The 21128-nt window shown below is 37.8% G+C and overlaps 3 protein-coding genes across 6 annotated transcripts in view; 2 read left to right on the top strand and 1 right to left on the bottom strand.

Moving 5' to 3' along the window:
• The window catches only part of ANKRD37 (ankyrin repeat domain 37), a 17113-nt gene extending 10574 nt beyond the window's left edge, over positions 1–6539 (top strand). Inside the window, exon 6 of the mRNA XM_087936283.1 lies at positions 6134–6539. Within this exon, the coding sequence (XP_087792409.1) occupies positions 6134–6258 (125 nt within the window). The 3' untranslated portion in view covers positions 6259–6539. The remainder of the gene's footprint in view (positions 1–6133) is intronic.
• UFSP2 (UFM1 specific peptidase 2) overlaps positions 1–11985 on the bottom strand; it is a 14725-nt gene extending 2740 nt beyond the window's left edge. The window contains exons 1-10 of the mRNA XM_026697881.2: positions 11787–11985; positions 9443–9521; positions 8767–8950; positions 8602–8665; positions 7941–8098; positions 6736–6928; positions 5468–5614; positions 4027–4191; positions 3000–3124; positions 1387–1463 (exon numbers count right to left, since the gene is read on the bottom strand). Coding sequence (XP_026553666.1) covers positions 1387–1463; positions 3000–3124; positions 4027–4191; positions 5468–5614; positions 6736–6928; positions 7941–8098; positions 8602–8665; positions 8767–8950; positions 9443–9521; positions 11787–11834 — 1240 coding nt within the window. The 5' untranslated portion in view covers positions 11835–11985. The remainder of the gene's footprint in view (positions 1–1386; positions 1464–2999; positions 3125–4026; positions 4192–5467; positions 5615–6735; positions 6929–7940; positions 8099–8601; positions 8666–8766; positions 8951–9442; positions 9522–11786) is intronic.
• CFAP96 (cilia and flagella associated protein 96) lies at positions 11924–21128 on the top strand. Of its 4 annotated transcripts, XR_015744138.1 has the most exons (9): positions 12044–12610; positions 13575–13729; positions 14322–14544; positions 16068–16205; positions 16303–16378; positions 17059–17238; positions 18354–18526; positions 19722–19828; positions 20743–21128. XR_015744138.1 is itself a non-coding variant. In XM_026697885.2 (8 exons), the coding sequence occupies exons 2-8, from the start codon at positions 13630–13632 to the stop codon at positions 19768–19770; spliced, it is 939 nt and encodes a 312-aa protein (XP_026553670.1). In that variant the 5' UTR covers positions 11924–12186; positions 13575–13629; the 3' UTR covers positions 19771–20171. The 4 variants fall into 4 exon arrangements, 3 of the variants coding, with proteins under 3 accessions (XP_026553670.1, XP_087792408.1, XP_087792407.1); XM_026697885.2 differs by lacking the exon at positions 20743–21128 and having other exon boundaries at positions 11924–12186; positions 19722–20171; XM_087936282.1 differs by lacking the exon at positions 20743–21128 and having other exon boundaries at positions 12457–12536; positions 13585–13729; positions 19722–20171.

The raw sequence follows: 21128 nt of genomic DNA, 5'->3' as shown, positions 1-21128 counted from the left end.
CTCCCAAGGTCGGGACAGTTCTGCCACCGGCTGTAGAAGTCCTGGGGGCTTCCCAGGTCTTGTCTTCATTGTAACACAGGTAGCACAGCTATTCACATAGTCCTCAATGTCCTTTTTCATCATTGGCCATCAGAATTGTCTCCTGGCTAAGTGCAATGTCTTTAACTAGCCAAAAGTCCCCCTTGCTTTGAATCATGGCTCCTCCACAGAACTTGGATTCGCAGTGTGTTGGGAACGTATAGTTTTAACCCTTTCCAAGCTACACTATCTCTCTGTTGTCTTGGTACCAAGGGTCTGTTTAGAACAGGTTCGTCAGGTGCTGGAAAACTCCTTGCGGCCAAGCTATATGTGAAGCTGTCAAAATGTGAGTTCCATAAAACCTGCCTAGACTATCTGGGCTATTGAATGTCGAGTGAGGGCATGGAGTTGGATCCAGCTAAAGTCAAAGCTGGTCTGGTCTGTCAACCCCCACGGACACAGAACCACCTTTTGTGGTCCAAGCTGATCCAAGCAACATGGCTGTGGCTGCAGTCTTACTACAAAAACATGTCAATGGAACTCTGCAGCCATGCTTCCCATGTATCTGCCCAGTTGTGCTTGGAAAATACAGGTGTGCCCAGTTGTGCTTGGAAAATACTACATACAACCGTTTAGTGACCATTCAGTTACAATGGTGCTGAAAAAAATTGGCTTACAACCATTTTTCACATTTGTGACTATTGAAGCATCCCCATGGTCACGTGATTTACAATTCAGATGCTTGATAACTGACTCATCTTTAAGATGGTTGCAGTGTCTCAGTGTCACGTTATCCCCTTTTGCAATGTTCTGACAAGCAGTTTACAAAGTTTACTAATTGTAATTCAAGTATACATATTAAAGAATACTGGATAAACAAAAGATCAGTACTTTTCCATCTGAATTTTTCTGCTTCTTGAACATTTAACTTACTGTATTGACTCTGTAAACCTCAAATTGAACATTCAACTTATAGACTCAATTCTGTAGAACATTCAACCTTAAACTCAATTAACACAGAGTTGCAAATTCTCATGTTAATGGGGAAACAAATCTGCATTTAGTTTAAAAAACAAGGAAGAATGGTGCACATATTTATAGTATATCAAATGAGCAGATATTCCATTGTCTGCAACATTTAAAAATGAAATTGGAGGATCACTATGTCATCTGTAGGAGTGGAGAGTCTATAGCTTTTCATAAATTTCTTAACTCCAGAATCATGTTTTTTTTTTAAAGAGAGTGAACATTATAACACACATTCTAAAATAATATTGCTCAGAGGAATCAAGGAACCAATCAGGATCTTCAACCCACCACTTTATTCATAAACTTCCAGTAAAATATTTTAAATTAAAGAAAATTTACCAATCATCACTGGTGTTCCTTCAGTCTTGAAATGATTAGCAAGTTCTCTTCCTTGAGAAGCCAGTTCAGATCCCTGGCTATAAAAAAAAAAGTTAGCACTAATGCTAGCATGAATGATAATTTGAGAAAGAAGAATAATGACATATAGCAACCCCCATTCTGAGGTTCATAAATTAGAGCCAAATCAAGTCCTCTCCATGCAACTTTTACCACATAACTGCTGCAAAATAGTCAAAAATCTATGATGTTTCACCCAATACTTAATATATGATGCACAATTAATTAGGCCTTAATCTATTTATTTTCTATATAGATCTTCCATCCAGCATTCTTTCCTTCCTTCATTTATCCTACCTAAATGGTATGCATAGCACACCTTCCTGTCATTTTGCCCCACAAAAACAAAGTAAGTTGGGCTAAATGGGAATGACTGACCTAAAGTCACCCAGTGAAATTCTCTAGCTGAGAAGGGAACTGGTGCCAATCCAATGCTACATGCTACATCACACTGGCTCTTATCTGGACAGTGTTGATATGGATCCATTAATACTAAACTGGCCAAATGGAAAAGGGTTGGGTGTGAAAAGAGCCTACATCATATACTTTTGCTTATAATGAGACAGATGAAGTGGTACTCATCATAGCATTAATTCTGAACATAGATTACAGGTAGTCTTCGACTTACAACAGTTCATTTAGTGACCATTTGAAGTTACAACAGCACTGAAAAAAGTGACTTACAACTGTTTTTCATACTTATAATTATTGCAGCATTGGTCATGTGATCGATATCCAGGCTCTTGGCAACCAATTCAGGATCATGAGATCGCTATTTGTAACTTTCCCAGCCAATTTTTGACAAATAAAGTTAATGGAGGAAGCCAGATTCACTTAACGCGGCATGATTCAGTTAACAACTGCAATGATTTGTTTAACAACTCTAGCTTTAATAGGTCGTAAAACGGGACAAAACTCACTTAACATCCGCCTTATTTATTTATTTATTATTTATTTAATTTATATTATTGCCTATTCGCCCATGGCGACTCGAGGTAACTTACACAATGTAAAACCATATTTAAAACAAAAAAACAACAATAAAAACTAACAAAAAGAATCAAATAAATTAGTAAAGTACAATAGAACAAAATTTGGGAAAACGAAAAACAAACAAAAAGCAAAAAAAAAAAAACCAACTCCCACCCCCCACCCCCCACCCCCGCCCCGATGACAGCAGATCACATGAGCCATTTGATAGGCTCCATCCCTCTCTGGGTTCCTCAGGCCCGCTGACGAAACCAGGTCTTCAGTGCCTTTTGGAAGAGTATTAGTGAGGGGACCATTCTAATCTCTGGGGGAATGATGTTCCAGAGAGATGGAGCCACCATGGAGAAGGCCCTTCTTCTGGGTCCCACCAGGTATCTCTCCCTCAGGGGTGGGACCCCCAACATTCCCTGCCTCTTCGCTCTAGCGGGTCGGGTGGATGTGGCTGCAAGAGATATTTCCTTAGATAACCTAAGCCTTGCTTAGCAATGGGAATTTTGGGCTGAAAACTGTACTGGATATGAAAGTAAGCTAACACAAAATTGTTGGTGATTACTAAGTAATCTTACCTGACAAACAATATCTTTGAAGTTATCCCTAATAGCTGACTCAGCACAAGTTGCACTTCAATAGAACCAATCCATTGGCACGATCCAACAAAGTTGGGTGGCTTGTCTCCAACACTGACAAGCGCCTTCAGTTATGTCAGAAGAGAAAGATGGAATAACAGTCAGTTGCACAGAATTCAGTAGAGGCCAGGGGCTAAGAAAGGGATTTTATTTTAAAAATCACATTAGCCTCAAAATGATTGCATAATATGTACCTTGGGCTACTTTAATAAGTATTAGCAAATCATTTGCAAGATCACACAAATGTCTCCTGCTTGAATTGCTCCTCCTAGAGTTTACTTATAGCTACTGCAGGAACACTATTAAAATGTAAAATGTAGAAAACCAGCACCAGATATTCCAGCCAGGTAACCTCAAACTGAAACCTAAATCGACACAAATGAGGAAAAGATTTACAGCTTGGCAAGAACCAGGCTTCAGCAAAGATTTGGAAATCGTATGAATCACTGCAGTGATGGAGCACATTTAGAATCTAGAATCTGGAACAAATAGTTGCCTATAAGACAAGACACCGTCAGGAGATGGAGTGCTACATGTGGACACAAAAATGTACAGGAGTATCTGTGCTGGGCGGAAAGAAAAAACTCACAATCTTGCAATGAAAATTGCACTGCTTACATAGTTGGGTGCAACACTGCAATGCAAATATAAAATAGAAGTGATTAGTTACGGGAGTAGAGAATACTCACCATGACAATATTTAAATGTAATTAATTATATGTAAATATAAATGAAATCAAATTTGATGTTTGTCTTGACTCCAACACCACCATTTGTCTATATTGTATGGCACCTGGCTTGCTCCCAAAGCCAAAGATGTTGCCCATCGCCAAAGATGGCCCTCAGTCTGGCAAAGGTCAGACACCACTGATTTAGAACTAGTGTAGGCGGAAGTGCTTAAATAAAATATTCCTTCAGGAGCAGCTGTTTTCTCTAGAGAATCCAGATTTAAAAAAAACATCTATACCTGTTGTATCTCCTTGTGTGTAGGGATTCCTCTGTCTGTGTACCCCTGATGCTTGAACCAGGAACATATAGTCTGTAGAGATCGATAAGCACAGCCCCATCCATTATCATCAATAGAATCTTGCATGTAATGATGATAACTATATGTGCCGTACACTAAATACACCTGTGTCCAAAAAGAGAGCACAATTTGTACATGTCAGCATAGTAACATTTGCTTAAGAATTAACATGTTGCCTCTGCGGTATATATAATGAAAGTGAAGATGATTTGTAATTACTGACTACATATTTGAAAGACTATTCAAGCTCATGAATCATACAGTTAAGTTAGGGAGGAAGTCTGCAAGTGGGCATTACTGATGATTAAGTCCCTGGAACGAGTTCGTCTCTCCTTCTTATGCTTCCAGATGGAGTAACTGCTACCAGAAGATATCATGGCAATTATGTTGTCAAATTAAAGTTCTGGAGCAAGGATTCTCCTTAAAAAGCAAGCTTTACAAAAAGACATTGTTCTCAATTAACTTTGCAAGATTTCCCAACAAGATCTCATCAACCTCTCTAGAACAAATATGAATCAAAAGTGCAATGGTAATGATGGTTTTTAATTTCTGTTATTGTTGACAGAGAGACAGAGGGAGAAAAATCTGGCATTTGTATCTGCAGCTTCTGTTCTCAATTTCTACTTCTATCAGTCTAAGGGCTTTTCTGCACTGTAACCTTTAGCTGCTTGAGTTCCATGCATAAAGCTGCTGGAAAGGAAGCCAGCTTACAAAATCCTGTGTCGCCTTCCGCCATCCTTCCCATTTCTTCATTCTGACCACTCTGATGGCCCCGGTTTCTCTTTAGACTGTGGTCACCCTGGCTATGACTTGCCGGATCCTCCCGCTTCTTTTCCTCTCCCAACTATTTCAGGGAAAGCAGATGCCAAATCTCCTTCCTTCTCTTACCTCACCCCTTTTAAAAGGATCTCTTAGAAGGGGTGAGGTGGTGGAAACTGTATTTCATGGCTAATAAGGAAACTTGGCAGAATTTTTCTCAATTTCACCCAGTTTTCTTAAAAAACAAGAAACTGTATTTCACAATTCCCTATACTAAGGAATCCATCCCCCACCCCTCCAAAGGGGCAGCCTTTCACAGTAGGCAGCCCAGTACAAAAGCTGTCAAAGGTGGGGATTGGGTGGTGTGCATACTCGGCAGAGCAGCAGCCACCAAATGGAACAGAAATATACATTTTTGTATGTAATAAAAGGCAGCAAGTAGTTTGGATTGTCCTGGAGTGGGAAAATGCCACTTTTGATGGATGGGGGTCCGTATCCCAGCGGCATCATCCGTTTCTGCCCTTCTCCACAGGTTGCTGGGCTGCCCTCAATGCTGGGACAAGCATGAAGTGCAGCCGTTAGATTTGATATTAGAACAAGCAAATGGAGAAAGGAAACTCACCATACCAGACTCTATTCCAGGTGGATTGAGATGTAGATGTGGGTTTCTGAGATAACCATCTTTAAAAGATTCATCAGGAAAGTGATAGGCATTAGCTCTTCGGAAATAAGGCCTATCAAGCGGTAGATTAAATTGCCCGTGTAATTCCTAAATCAAGGCAAACATGAACGAGGATGAGCAAGTAAATCAACAAAAGATCCAGACATTTTTTTCCTGTCTTATGATGGGCATACTTTAAAATTAACGTTGTTTTTATTATAGCTTAGTGAATTTAAAAAACAGCATGTTATAATATTAACCATCTTTCCCACAGTGAGTTTGTGGAGAGATAACTTTGATACATTTGATTCAATAGGAGGCCAGAAAGCTGTTTGCCAGTATTAGTATAATCAAAACAATTTAGAAAATATAGCATACTAACCAAATAAAAGGGAGAATTGAAACCAATTAAAAAACCCATTTCAGAATGAGAAACCCATCACAAGTTTTAGGTGTGAAGAAAAGGAGCGTCTTTAATCTATGAAGGAGAGGGGTAGTTCCAAATAGTGATTGATAGATAATAAATAAATAATCTAGGCATACACATTTTTTCACCCACTTAACCTAAATACTGTAGTCCTGCTGAATCATGCCAAGGGCTATACTTGTCAACATTTTGTTTTTCAGATGGTTCTGGGGTGTTCATAAACAGGAAGTGCACTTATATTTTTTTCCTAATGTCACTCCCACTACATTTGAAGATCTTCAGCCACCACCTGAAGGTAACTCTGGGTCAGTCTGCCTTTCGCTAAAGTATCTACGCTGTTTTTAAAGCCAATTCAATTAGTGGCTGTTAACAAATCTATAATAGAGAATTCTACAGAATAATTATGCACTGTGGAAGGAATACACCATAATCTGCCAGGCTGGTCCAATGCTCAGGACTGTGTTGGTTGAAAAGATGCAGAAGAGGCTTTCATCCTGCAGTGGACAGACAATAGCTAAAATGATGATGATGATGAATTGTGCACTGTGTGAATAAGTGCTTTCCTTGTAAATTTCCTTCACTGAAATACATGCAACTTCCTGCCCTATTATTTTATTTTTCAGTTTCTTTTACCAACAAAAAGTAAAATATCGTACACAGAACTCATGCGTTAGAATCAAATCAACTCTTGAAATTCATACCCAGAAGAGGGGTAGAAGGGAATGATATATTAATAACCTTATATGATTTAATGATCTATAAAAGTTTAATAACTCTAAATATTTTGCTTAGCATCAGATACCTTTCGGTAAGTCTCCAGCTGGTCATCCGAAATGCCTGTAGGAAACGAAACTGTTACTAGATGCTTTTTTCCTGGTAACATGAAATGAAATTGTTCGGGCACCACAACGGATGTTCCTCTCATATGTTGCAAAATGCATCTTTCCATATCTGCTAGCTGTGTGTGAATTGCATTCACTAGGAGGCTTCTTACACTGAAAAACAACAAGGAAGAGTAATATCCCCTCCCACATTGTCTTCATTAGATTTTCTACGCTGAACAATATCTATAGATACTATATAACATATACTAGTAAAGATGTTTATCGGTGTACTGCCTGATTTACATTCTTGGCCTCCAATTACATTTCAGAGATTTATATCTGCCTTTTCATTCATTTGTAAGATGCTGCTCTATGGTAATACATTCATATAGCAAACCTATAGAACCAATGACAAGTTTTTAAAGAATCTGACTCTTACACTGGCTTCAGTTCCTAATCCATTTTAGAAAAAGATGCAGCCTTTTTTCAGGAAGCATTTCAGGATTCTGCAGATGAAATCAAATTTGGAAAAGACAGATTTTGGGGTATAAGGCAAAGTATTTTACATTGTACTTCTAAATATTCTTCAAACTATAGTTGTAAACAAACGGTAATATTAAGACATGACACTGGGGCATAGGCTGCTATAAAGGACAAGTTACTGTTAACAAATTTATCCCATTTTGAAGGCACTGCCAAGAATTTGTAGTACATACAAAGTTTGACACAGCTTTGGACCTGAATGTTTGATACAGCCATAGTTAGGTTATAAGTGTATGGAACTTGCTCTATGGATCTCCAAAGTGTGGGAATTTTCACTCCAAGTCCTCCAACTGTGAATTCCCTTAATATTTGACTACAGCTGGCCGAAATATTTTTGGTCTGAGGCATCAACCAGTTTTTTAGAATAGTGGTGCTGTGTATTTCTGATTTAGCTGTGCCTTATTGTTTTTAATTCATCACAACCTGTTTCTGAATTATTTAATAAGAAGGGAGTTAGCGGTTTTTAACAAATAAATGCTACCAAATATCCTAAATAGATGAAAACTGGAAAGGAGAATAAACCTAGATTAATGTTACATGCCTGAAAATTCTACCCTTTTGGAGATTTGGACGCACATAAAACTGCAACAGAAACAAACTAAAGGAATCTTTAAAATACATAATTATATAACCTACTTACTTGCGCCATGTTTCTTCAGGAGAAATAGATACCACAACGTCAACCGGTAATGTCATGCTAATGTAGTGATGCTCTTTGCTTTCTTTTTCAATTACTGGAGCCAAAGGCTCTAATGAGGTTGTAATTTCCAACATGAGATCAATATTTACTATTGATGGCTGAAAATAAAGATGACTTTAATATACAAATTATAATCTAAATTACTCCAAAGATTCTGTTTCCCCTATCAGATAAAGTCACATTGTGGAAAAATGTTAAATCAGAAAAGTGGCAGACAGGGAATCCCAACACTTTCCCTAGAATCAATTTCCAATAAAATTAAATAACTCAATATTGATTCTAAGAGAAAAGGACTAAATATATTATATAAAAGCTGCAGTGGCACAGTGGTTAGAGTACAGTACTGCAGGCTACTTCTGCTGCCTGCTGGCTGCCTGCAATTTGGCAGTTCAAATCTCACCAGGCTCAAGATTGACTCAGCCTTCCACCCTTCCAAGGTGGGTAAAATGAGGACCCAAATTGTTGGGGGCAATATGTGAACTCCGTAAACTGCTTAGAGAGGGCTGTAAAGCACTGTAAGTCTAAGTGCTTATTGCTATTTTTCACAAATACTTGCCTAATTCTTCACATTTCACAGAAAAGTACACACCGCTATACGTACCATCTCTCGTAACTTTTTATCTTTCTTTTTTGAAAATCTCTGCTTGGTGCCCTCTTGTTCAAATCTGGAAAACAGTGCCAGAATGATTGTATCATGACAAATTATTATACCATCTACAGTACATCTCCACCCACAAAATCATTATTTTTGTCTAGCCATACTCACTGAATAAACTGTAGTATCTCCTTGCAGGCAGAGTCATCTGAAAGCTCAGTTGCCATGGAATTCATTCCACTGTTTGGCCACAAATATACTGAGCTATGACAAATCCTGAATACCAGCATGTCAGAAGCCAGTTTAGCTGAAAGATCCTTGAAAATGTATTTGAGTGCCTCTTTTGTGGATGAGTCTGAAAGAAAGAAAGAAAGAAAGAAAGAAAGAAAGAAAGAAAGAAAGAAAGAAAGAAAGAAAGAAAGAATGCACAGGGAATTAGCTGTAGATTTTATATAGCGAGACTAATTTAGAAAGAAGAAAAGGAACAATTGTGATCTTATCCATTAACTGAAGAGTGAAAGAAGTATTCTCAACTAAGCATTTTAGCGTGAAAGAATTTCCTAAATAACAGCAGAAGACCTATAAAATAAACTGCCTAACCATTTGGGCTTTGGCCCTCAATAACTTGAAAAGGAGAGAGTTCTATTAAGAAGAGTGGGACTTGTTTCTGAATGAATCTGCACAGTTGTATTATTCCAAAATGAGGAGAGAAGAGGGAAAGGCTTCTCATACTAACTTTGCTAAAACAGTTTTTGTTCATACACTAGAATCAATATTTTAAACTTTTGTTCAGGAAGATTCTTTATAGTATAATGTAACACAGCATTTTGTATTTCTACAGACTCACCATTAGTAGTGGCTAATTGAAATGCAAAATCCAAGCCTCCTCTTATTCTAAAAAGTATGTCCATAGTATCTATGATGACCTGTTGAAGTGAGGAGGAAAAAAAAACCAGAGTGTTTCTGGGTTGAAAATTTTCATAAATTGTCAAGGCTATTGTGGCTCAAAGATTCAAACCTACCATTTGAAAATGCAGCAGCTGAATGGTTTTCAATTACCATGAATTTATCCATAACTGGTTGAATAAGACATACTGTTATGCCTACACATAATCCTGAGCTATCAAACTATAGGGACTGAATTCCACAACATGTTGAACCAAGGTTTGGGATCTTCCAAACCATTCTAACTGCTCAAGGCTTTAGTGGGCCTGACAATAATACAAAGTGTGAGTGATCTTGGTACCTATGTGAATGTGATTTCTCATTTTTATTTCACCTCCTGGTGGTTTTGTGAAGTTTCTTTTAGGCAGGATGAATCAACCTTTATTCACTTCATATATATGTTATAGTTGTTAAGAGAAAGTTTGGCCTTGATCAAAGATCAGACATTTACAAAAACATTAGCAATGTCTAATTTATTTGTAGTCCAGCTATATAATAGCATCTATCTCCATGATAGCAAATCTATGACATGCGTGCCAGAAGTGGCACACAGAGCCATCTCTCCGGACACACCAGCCATTGCCTGTTACTCTTTTGGTTCCATCATGCGCATGTGTGCCAGAAACCAGAAGACCACGTGGCCGCACGTGCATGTGTGAGAGCGAACTGCTTTTCCGGTTTCCGGCACTCCCTCACGCATGCATGCACGCTCCTGTTTCAGCACTTGGTGCTGAAAAGGTTCGCCAACACTGACCTAGCTGATTTAATCTTGAAAAGCTGAATAAAATTAAATCCCATTAGTATTTGAATAGATTACCAGAAAATCCCAGACCAGGAATTTGAAAAAGATATTTTGGAAGAAAGTCAATAGTGAATTACTTTCACATTCTTACAAAGAAAATCAAAAGGAATTGTCTGGGAAGTCACCAGCAATTGAGATCGGGAACTACATGTAATTTATTCAGAAATAAGTACAATATTCTTTTATCCCAGTGGAATGTACTTTTAATTAAACTTATAACAAATAGAAACCAAGAAGCAGCATCCCCAATGCTATTCCAAATAGTTGTTCTATGTTAACTCCATTTGCAGAAGCACACATGGCCACCACTAAGACAGAATTTCTATCACAAGCTGGGCCCTATACAGAAAGATTGGGGCTAATCTGGGCTAACTTTTGGGGGAAGGGGAGCTACTATTGAACTGAACAGATTAAATGTAAAAAAAGAATATCAAAATTTTAAAAGTGCAAAAACCACGACAATCTGCTTACAACTAGGCCAGGCATAAACAATTACCAAGAAATATATTCTTTACCAAAAGTTTTATTGCCCTCCCATAAGGCCCTAAATACAGCACTGAAATCTTTCCCCAAGTCCTAGACAGGGCATTGGATGACTCCCTATGGAGTGAGTGTAAGACCCTTCAATGGGATACAGGTAGTCCTCATTTAGTGGCTGCCTCAGACAGCAACAACTGCAGTAACAACTGGGATTAAAAAAAATCATCACTTGGCGACCAATGCCCCTGTTTGCGACCTATACAGCATCTCTGTCGGTCATGTGTTTGCCATTACAGTCAGTTTCTGTCCTATGTAAAATCATCAGCAGTCACATGATTCCCCACTTTGTGACCACTTGGCTTAATCATTGAGTTGTCTGTCCCAGTTGCAGTCTCTAAACCAGGGGTCTCCAACCTTGGCAACTTTAAGACTTGTGGACTTGTGGAGACCCCTGCTCTAAACGAAGATTATCTGTATATCTTCGCTGGTCTCGGCTCGTAACTGTGATTAAGGTTATCCCTCGTCATTCCCCCTTTTTTTTAATTTTCCCAAATGGTTTATGATTGTATCATCTTATTTTAGCCTTCGCTCCTTTGCTGTCAAGCTTCTTCAAATGCTAAAGCCCCCCGCCACTCCGTCGCAGCGGCCAGTCCTATAAATCGAGGAAATAAAAGAAATGCAAACTCGCTCGTCCAACTGCCTATGCTGACAAGCGTACGTGAGCAGCTCTTCTGTGTCTAAATTGCAATTGGGACGGATGGGTGGGTGGGTGATTTGCAGGCGGCCCCCGACGTCCCCCCGCGCCCAGCCGAAGCCGACCGGACAACAGCTGCTTCCTGACTGAAGGAAGCGCTGGGGCTCGGGGCCTCCGTCGAGGACCTGCTGCTTTGGAAGCAGACAAGGCGAGGGATGCCCCTGCTTTCATAGCAGAGCGCCCGCGGCGGGTACCCTCGGCCTGACTTACCACGTCCGTCAGCAAAACGCTAGGAAGAAGCGATCCCGGCAGCGGCATGCTCCTCCTCCTCCTCCTCCTCCCCGATCGAGGCTCCTCCCCCACCACCCGCGGACACGTCACTCTTCCGCTCTTCTCGCCCTCCCTTTGCACAACAAAGCGAGCGACGCGACAACGGGATCGCCCCGCTTTTCCGCCTCTGTCGTTTGAAACCGCCGAACTTCATTTCCCGACTTACTCCTCTCTCCAGGCGCCGCTGCGGGTTTGTGGCGTGATGACATCATCGGAGGAGGGCGGAGTGAGGCGCCCCTGGAAACCATGGCAACTGTGTTATCAACAAAGAGCTTTCAAGGGCGGGAGAAACTAAGCGCTGCAATAATCATGGAGTGCTGGGGGGAGAGAGGCGAAAGAAGTGGTCTTTCCTGTTGAGCCAACCTAGCCTGTCTTGCCTGTGGGAGAGAGAGAGAGAGAGGAGGGGGGGCAAAGTGAGCGGGTGTGTTATCTATCTGAGACTCGGAGGGGAGCGATCGAGGAGGCTTTTGCAAGGTGGCGCCCTCAAGTTCTGGCTGCAGACTTCCCCATCTTAAGCCAGTCTGAGTCGATCCATGGGGGACTGGCAGCCAAAAGGTTAAAGCAAAGAGCGGGCAGTCCGAAATGTCCAATTGACTCCCTATATATCCCGTGCAAGCCCTTGCTTCCAGGCGTCATCTCCGTGTTCAGCGTGTACATCTGATACGACTGACGGAGGGATTCCAACGTTGGGTTCGTGTATTCATTTCATAAAATTGCAAGGGTTTGGGAGGAAGGTACGGCAGGCTGGTTTGCAAAAAGAAAAGGTGAGGCACAGCCCGGTACAATTTGAAAGGTGTGGAATCCAAGTGGATTCCAGGCAGTCTTGCTAGTTGCAAGCAACTAATAATTTAGCACATGGAAATTTTTTGTTGTTGTTTTGAGGTTTGCTTGATATGACTGGAAGGTGTGGGTTTGGTCTTAATTCAGACTGGTGAAAGGGATTCGATTTGGGCCATAGGAAATACTTAGGTTTTCAAGACCAGTCACAGCTATAGATTATGGTAATGGGTAGGATTCGATCACCCTGCCAACAAAAGTGTGTATAGTCAAGGCTATGGTTTTCCCAGTTGCAATGTATAGCTGTGAAAGTTGGACCATAAGAAAGGCTGAGCACCAAAGAACTGAGGCCTTTGAACTAGTGCTAGAGGAAATCAGTCCTAGAGGAGATCAACCCTGGCTGCTCTTGAGAAGGCTCTTTAGAAGATGAAACTCAAATACTTTGGCCACCTAATGAGAAGGAAGGACTCACTGGAGAAGAGCCTAATGCTGGGAATGATTGAGGGCAAAAGAAGAACGGGATGACAGAGAATGAGGTGGCTGGATGGAGTCACTGAAGCAGTCGGCGTGAGTTTAAATGGACTCCAGAAAACGGTAAAGGACAGGAAGGCCTGGAGGAATGCTGTCCATGGGGTTGCGATGGGTTGGACACAACTTCTCAACTAACAACAAGGATTCAATAAAAGTTCTCCAGTCTGTTTGGTTAGGTTAGATTTAAAATTCCAAATTTTAAAAATTCTTCTGAGATTACAGACATCATTTTGATGAGAATGTTATATAAATATATTCCAATGAATTTAACATCAGAAAGCTCTATTATAGTGTGATTGTAAAAAAATGTATCCAGAATTTCGCATTGTGCTCTGAAGTTGTTTGGAAAAGCACTTTTTCAGAGAAGCATATGATGAGTTGTCAAAGACTGAAGCATTTTAATGTGTGTATTCCTTCTAGGGCACATCAGACTTTAAAAATTTTCTAGAGTAAAAGTTATCATACAGAAGTAAACATGCCTTCTGAAATGGGAAAAACAGACATGGAGAGGATTGGCCTCTTTAGCGAAATGGAATATATTAGTATTGGAGATAAATACGTCTCGCCATTTAACCGTAAGTACATTATAGGGATGGGGTTTTTTTTCTTGCCTTTTTTGCATAATTTCTATAGGAATACATGTTAAGGGGGATTGAGAGTTTTAGATAGAATAACAATTCCCTGATATGCCTTATGTGTCCTAAGGGGACAAACGATGTTTTGTTTTTGCTTGGTTATTTCTTTTGAATGTTCTTTATAAGTTGATAAGCCATACTTTAGACAGTGCGACTCTCTCCTTCCTTCTATGATAGCAGTAGATTTTCCAATCTGTAACATCTTTTTGGGGTGGATGGGATTAAATCTTTAGAAAAAAAGGCCGGGTTTGAACAAGCACCTTTTTGTTCAAACTTGAGCATGCTGTAATCTTTTTAATGGTCATATGATGATTTGAATTGAAAACTGCTTCTTAGAACAAGTATTGAAAACAATTCATGTTTTCAAATTCAGATTCAAGACAGCTTATGTGCAAAATGTAAAGCAAAATTCAACCTATCTCAATTTCTGATGACATTATTGACATTTCCATGTAATTCCTAAGCTATTTTCCCCATGGCAGAATTAAAACAAATGACTGAATTGATGCTGAAATTGTTCCCTTATTTAAAGGCCCTTTTAATGAAGCTGCAAGCAAGAATAAACAAATGCTACCAGGAGGCATTAAAGAGAAAGGAGCCACCCAAGCAGGATATTTTGATCCTCAGTTTTCAAGAGTTTTTGAAGGGGAAAGTTATTCAAATCCTGTTCAGTTAAGGAGAAGATACCGATTGGCTGAGGCAAAAAAAAATCTAGGAGCCAGACCCTTTCTTCCCAGTAATGGAGATAAATTTCCGTAAGTTCTAAAAAAACCACTACAATGGAAAAGTTACATGGCATTTATCTACTTACAGTACATTTACAGTTAGAATGTATTTTAAGAATTCCTTTGATATCTAAGTTGCCACAAAAGCTGACAGGAGATTTCATTTCCTGATAAACACATATTTACTATATCACTGGATTTTCCATAAAGTTTTTGCTTCCATGATTCTAATTATACTAACCTTCTTTTCCCCTAGATTCCCTCTAGTGCCACAAATACTTTCTTCCTCTGAGATGGTTTATTTTAATTTCTACCAGTTTTCATAAACACCCCAGAAATCATTTCTAGAAAACATTCTGAATATGAATGGTAGAAGTGGTGAGCACACATTGAAAGAAAACTTTTGGATATGTTTTTTTCCTAACTCTGTGCTAAACTTGGTTAAGCTCCCATATTTCACAATGGCCACAGTGATGGGAATGATGGCCTATGAAAGTATACCAGATTGGGAAAGACTATCTATTTTGGCATAACAAAGCATCATCAGGAGACAAAGGATTACCTACAATATATTAGACAAAGTACTTGATCTGAAATAATATGGGCAAGAAAAGAAAATCAAGCTAGAAAGCACAACAGCCAACAATAAGTTGGATTCATACACTTTATGTCTTATAGGATTTCATTTTCCTTTAGTGTGGTATATGAACCTACTCACTGTGGTTTGCACATGATGGGCATGCTTTTTAAATAATGGTTCCCAAGGATTGCAGGGATGTGTATTGTTAAACTATAGAATAATTGATAGCTTATTTCTGCAAATAGTTTGTATATTTGTTTGCAAATAAAGTGATTATGATGTGTCTACCATATTTTGGCTGTGCAATCTGAGAGGGCCTGAAAGGCCTCAGAAAAGGATCAGAGAGAACTAGATGTAACTTGCTTGCCTCTGACTTAGCATTCTGAATGAATTCAAGTACAGAAATGCAGACATACATTTGAATGTAATAAGCAGAGATAGGCAATTTTTCTCTGATTAGGGAATCATCTGTTGTTTTTTTAAAATAAAGATAATCAGATAATGGTGGATTCAAATTTTTTTTACTACCGGTTCTGTGGGTATGGCTTGGTGGACGTGGTGTGGCTTGGTGGGAGTGGCAGGGGAAGGATACTGTAAAATCTCCATTCCCACCCACTCCAGGGTAAGGATGCTGCAAAATCCCCATTCCCTTCCCACCCCCACTAGCCTGCATTCCAGCTCCGTTCTCCTATACAGGGCAACAAAAGAAGACCCAGCCAATCAGCTGGGACTCGGGAGGCAGAGAATAGATGGGGGTGGGGCCAGTCAGAGGTGGTATTTGCCGATTCTCCAAACTACTCAAAATTTCTGCTACCGGTTCTCCAGAATTGGTCAGAACCTGCTGAATACCACCTCTGAATCAAATATGACATAAAGTGTGATATAAATATATTTATTATGTTATGTTATTTGTATATTTAATATTTAATAAAGCATAGAGAACGCTAACCTCTACATTCTTTTTGCGTCTCAGGTGTGGCATAGGAACCTACTACGGAACAATTGGTGGCCCATGTCCCTTCTTCAGTGCACAATTGAAAGATAAGATTGCATATGTACAACCAGGGAAAAATCTCTATACCAGTCCAGGGAAGAAAGGAACTGGCTATGGGTAAAACATTCTAGAATTATAATATCAAATATATCTTTTTTTTAAGGGAAGAGATAGTTGAATGTTGCTGCTATCACTGTTTTATTTCTGTATCTAGGTATCCAAATCTCACCATAGGTAAACCATACACACATTCAGTTGAATTGTATGACATAGGAAGAATAAATTTTAAGGTAAAATTCAATTGGATTTCTGTTTTATTTTATCTAGGTTGTAATATATCTTATTCCTTCTAATTGGATTTTATATGGTACCATGCTATAAAATTATACATCATTAACCTTTGATAAAGAAATAAGAATATATTTTGTATATTATTTCAATATATGTTCCATTGATTTATTATTTTCTCATGCCATCAATACAGTAATACATTAAATGGCTTTTGCAAATTTCCCTGTTAAGATTAATTTCATCAGTTAAAAAATTATAGTGATTGTCCCAGAAGTGGTATGGACTGTATTAGAGCCATATATGGATTTATCCTTAATGTGAAACCTGTTTTAAAAAGCCCTTTTAAGTGGTGAACGAAGGGAAAGCCATACTGCTTTTTTATTACTTTGGTGAATTTCCTTCTTGTATATGTTTACTTTAATGTTATGATGTCCGAGGTCCTGCTTTCTATATATTTATCTTGATATTTCTAATGCTCATTAATACTAATTTCCTATCACTTGTTGCGTTTATAACTTCAGAAATGCAATCCCATGTAAGTTTGCTAAGGAATAATTACAGCTATGTAGAGCTTAACCAAAAATATGTGAACATAGAATTGCAGCCTTAATCTGGCCCCCAGCTTTGGTTAAGGAGTTGAAGAGCCCAATGTGACATTTTCCATTTCTAATTTGCCCAGAAACTATCTGAAGAACATCGCAATCTGATGAAAGGTGGACCATTCAAGCTAAATCTTTATCCCCGAGAATATTTCGATACAAATCCTTACCATGATGAAGGGCCGGTTCCTCCACCAAAAAGGCAACCTGCAAAAGTACCCATTCCACACCCTTTCAAGCCAAGTTCTCCAGCAAAAAAGGTGTGTTTCTAAATAGTCAAACTTCTCAAGAAATTTTTACTGCAGATATTTTTGTTTATCAAAAAAAAGAGGTTATGTGTGATATTTACCGCATTGTAAAGGGCTATATTTATTGGGAAAAAATAAAACCCAATTAATTTTAGAAAACAGTACATCTATGTCCTCATTATAGTTATGGAATCATTATAGCTTTTTCAGATTTAATCCAAATAGTGATCTAAGAAGTGACCCATCATGGACCCCTTCCTTGACAAGGTGCAGATCTAGAAAAACATAGTTAGAAACAAAATCAGAAAAAAAGAGAAAGAATTTCTATAGATGTCCATCTGTGGTAAACCAAAATCAAATAATGCCTAATGTGTTGTATGAATCAAACATTATGGTTGTAATTAACGTTTTTCTGAAATATACTGTATGTACTATACTGCAACGTATCTGCAATCTATTTATTGCTATAATTGTGTATTAAATCTGGATTCCTTTCTTAATTTTACATCTGAGTGTGTCTAAAGCAAAGTATGTAATCATGAATTTAGATCAGGTAGACCAAACTTCAACTTGGTTTGGCCATCATATGTACAAAGGCTGAAGTCCTGTTCAGCAGTACTGTAGACTTCCCTCACAGCATTGTGAAAATTGCATAAATATATCTTGGTGGAAAAGTAAGATATTACTGTGTTAATTAAGTTCATCTAGCATTTAGTTAATATTGTAATTCAAATGTTACATTAAAATGATAACGATTCCTTTAAGTTAGACTTGATTTTTTTTTTACTATGTGTGTTCACACTGTTATCTTGCCAACAATACAGCAGTGGTTTACAGTCAACACTTTCAGGATTTTTTTTCCTATCCTGATCTATAGTCCTCATTTTTATAGTGGTGTCACAACCAAATATTATTCAGGACAGACCTGTTTATATTCTTGAGACTAACTCTTGTAAGTCTATGGTCTTGTGATTCTCTGTGAAAAGAAATTAGGTGCTATACCTGAAGTAGGCTTTCATATTACTTTGTATCCAGCTCATAGTGCTGCTAAATTCATATTTGTGTTTTGTATGTATGAAATATTCTTTTTTTTAAGTCTGCGGTATAACATTTATTTTTCTTTTTAGCCAGGAGGCATGAAAGCAGGCACATTTGATCCATTTCCAACTCATTCTACAGATCCATATGGTGTTAGAATGCCTAGGGCTTCCACAACTAATAAACAAGGACAAGTATTTCACCCCAGTCCTGGTTCTAAGAGCAGACCAGTAAGAAGTATTATGGCCTTAAACATTGAAAAGTAAGTATTGCCAAATTGCAGTATTTAATTTCTAGGAAAACTTGTGCAGTAAATATTCTCCAACCTGATAGCTATTTCTTTAATTTATATATAATGCTCTGTGAAGATTCTCTTGCTATTTATTCAGTGGGAAGAGAAATCTGTTGAACTTCTCCAGATGTTTTGGAGAGTTCTGGTTCTATTTTATATAGTTGAAGCTTGAATCCTGATATTGATAATAATTGAATAATTAAGGCTGTTTATTTAAATATGGGTCCTGATTTAGCTAACTCTAATAAAATCATTAAGAATCTATACCATGCCTGATCTATTAGACCAAATGCATTGTAACTCAACATCATATAAAAAGCCCTCCTCACTTATTTACATATGTACCCACCAATTTTTGGGTTGTGCAGCTGGAAAAGAGATAAGAAATAGTAAGCCAAGTAAAAGTATGATTTAAAAAAAGAGAAGAAAGAGATAAATCTAATTACACTAATACACTCACTATTCTGTTCGGTTTTCTGTCCTTACAACCAATCCTTGTTTAACCAAATCTATTTACTATTTCATCCACTGCCTTTATCCTTACTTTTTTCAAATTAAAAATGTGTGCCTCTAAAGGCATATAGGAAGCCATAACATTAGGTTCATTCTATGTGTTATCTGTGTTACAGACCAGATTTGCACTTTTTAAAGCTGATTTAAATCTCTCCAAGGCTTGAAGTTCAAGAAATGTGCTTGTTTGTGGTTTCTCTATGCAAAACCTGGGAGAACAGGACCTGAACACACCCCACTTAAAAAATAGCTTATCATAGAACCTGATAAGCCAATGGAAACTTTAATGAAGTGGACATAACATGAAGAGCGCCTAACTTATTTTTATTCAGGCAAATGAATGAATATTCAGTCCTGTCAATTAATTTATTAGTTGTTTTATAAAACACAAGCACACAGAAATACACGTACATGCCTATCTTCTTTCTTTCTTTGTACCTTTTTGTTAGATACCAAAGAAGTGTGATGGTAATCCAATATAATCCAATATATGAGTTTTGAGAGGTAGAGTGGGGAAGAGGAAATTTATGTTCTGGAAAAAAATAAACATAAACCTACTTCATAAAATAGTGCTATATTGGGCAACTGACTGAAAAACAGACAAAATGTGTGTATCAACTAAGTCTTGTGATACTTTGTTGTATTTACATTTCAGATCATTAAATGTAACTAATTACACAAATCCCCGTGTGATATCATATTAGCTGCACAAAAGCAAAGTGAAGGAATGAACTTTCTGGACTGCAAACAGTAACAGCTCAAGTAAATAAAAGTTTTGTGGCTGAGGGAAATGTGTCAGATATAGCTATCTGCCTTCGTTTTATAAGAACTAATTGATAGTATAGTTATTGATGTATATATAAAATGAAATTTAAATTTTGATATGTTATGCTATCGGATAGTATTTTTTCTGGTGAGGGTTTTTTTAGCCATGAAAAGAACTAATACTATTATTTATAATTGTCCTGTGTCTTTTTTTATCTGAACATAGTCATTAAATAATTGCTCTATTAAAACAAACTTCTCTGAATTGTAATTGCTCTCAAATGAAAATGACTAATAACCTGGGCAACTCTACATTGAAATAAATATTTTTCAGTCATTTAAAATGAAAGCTGAGAATTTTATTTCTTAGTATCACTGTCTGGAATGAGACATGCTAGCCTCCTTTTCCAATTTAGAGTTTTTAAAGCCTTACAGTGGGTGAAAAGTCCCAAGTTTTCTTTTTGCTGTCTCCCAATAGTGTGCAGTAAAAGTCATCCAGTGAGTTATTGAATCCTAGTTTGTGATGGAAATGAAAAAACTAAAAAATCAATTTTAGTCATGTATGTATTTTATCTCTAGATAACAAATAAGAGTTATCTGTCTGCAAATACCAGTCCTGGGAAGCATAAAGGAGAGAATGCTCCCTTTCTTTCATACTAATGAGCATTTTGCTGACTACTGGTTGTTTGCTACAAGAAATAGGATGCTAGATTGCTGAAGTGTTTGCTATAAGAAATAGGATGCTAGATTGCTGAAGTGTTTCTGATCCAACAGAAGTTTTTCTATGTTAAAGCTAAAGCCTGTGCTCATGTGGAAGTAAACCCATTAAAATCACTGTAGGTTCTTTCTAAATAGACATATATACACATGTGTTGAATGATTATGACTGTCACATTCTTATTCCAATCCAGGGACAAGATATACAAGCTTTGAAGAGTGCAATGAAATTTGAGCTTCAGCTGGACTTTAGTAGGATTCTCTTAAGCATTGTACAGAATTATTGATGAAGTGCTTATAATTATTTTAAATATTTTTGACTGAAATACTGCTAGTGGTTTATATACTGTATTGATACAAGAATTTAGCTGGTATCCATTAGCATAAATATAACATTCTCCCTGTGGGGAAAAAAATCTCTTCTGAAATAATGATCTAAAATATACCTGTCTTTTTGCAATTAATACATAGTAGTTTTCATTGATTAAAACTCATATAATTAAGATGTTTGAGTAAGAAACCTAGTTATTACATTTGTCTTTTTTATTTTGCACTATTAAAATAATAACATATAACAGCA

This window comes from Pseudonaja textilis, chromosome 6, assembly GCF_049901715.1.
Source record: "Pseudonaja textilis isolate UNSWEBS1 chromosome 6, rPseTex1.2, whole genome shotgun sequence".
Classification (NCBI taxonomy): Eukaryota; Metazoa; Chordata; class Lepidosauria; order Squamata; family Elapidae; genus Pseudonaja; species Pseudonaja textilis.
The sequence above is the reverse complement of the archived record's forward strand: the minus strand, read 5'-3'. Positions and strand labels throughout refer to the sequence as shown.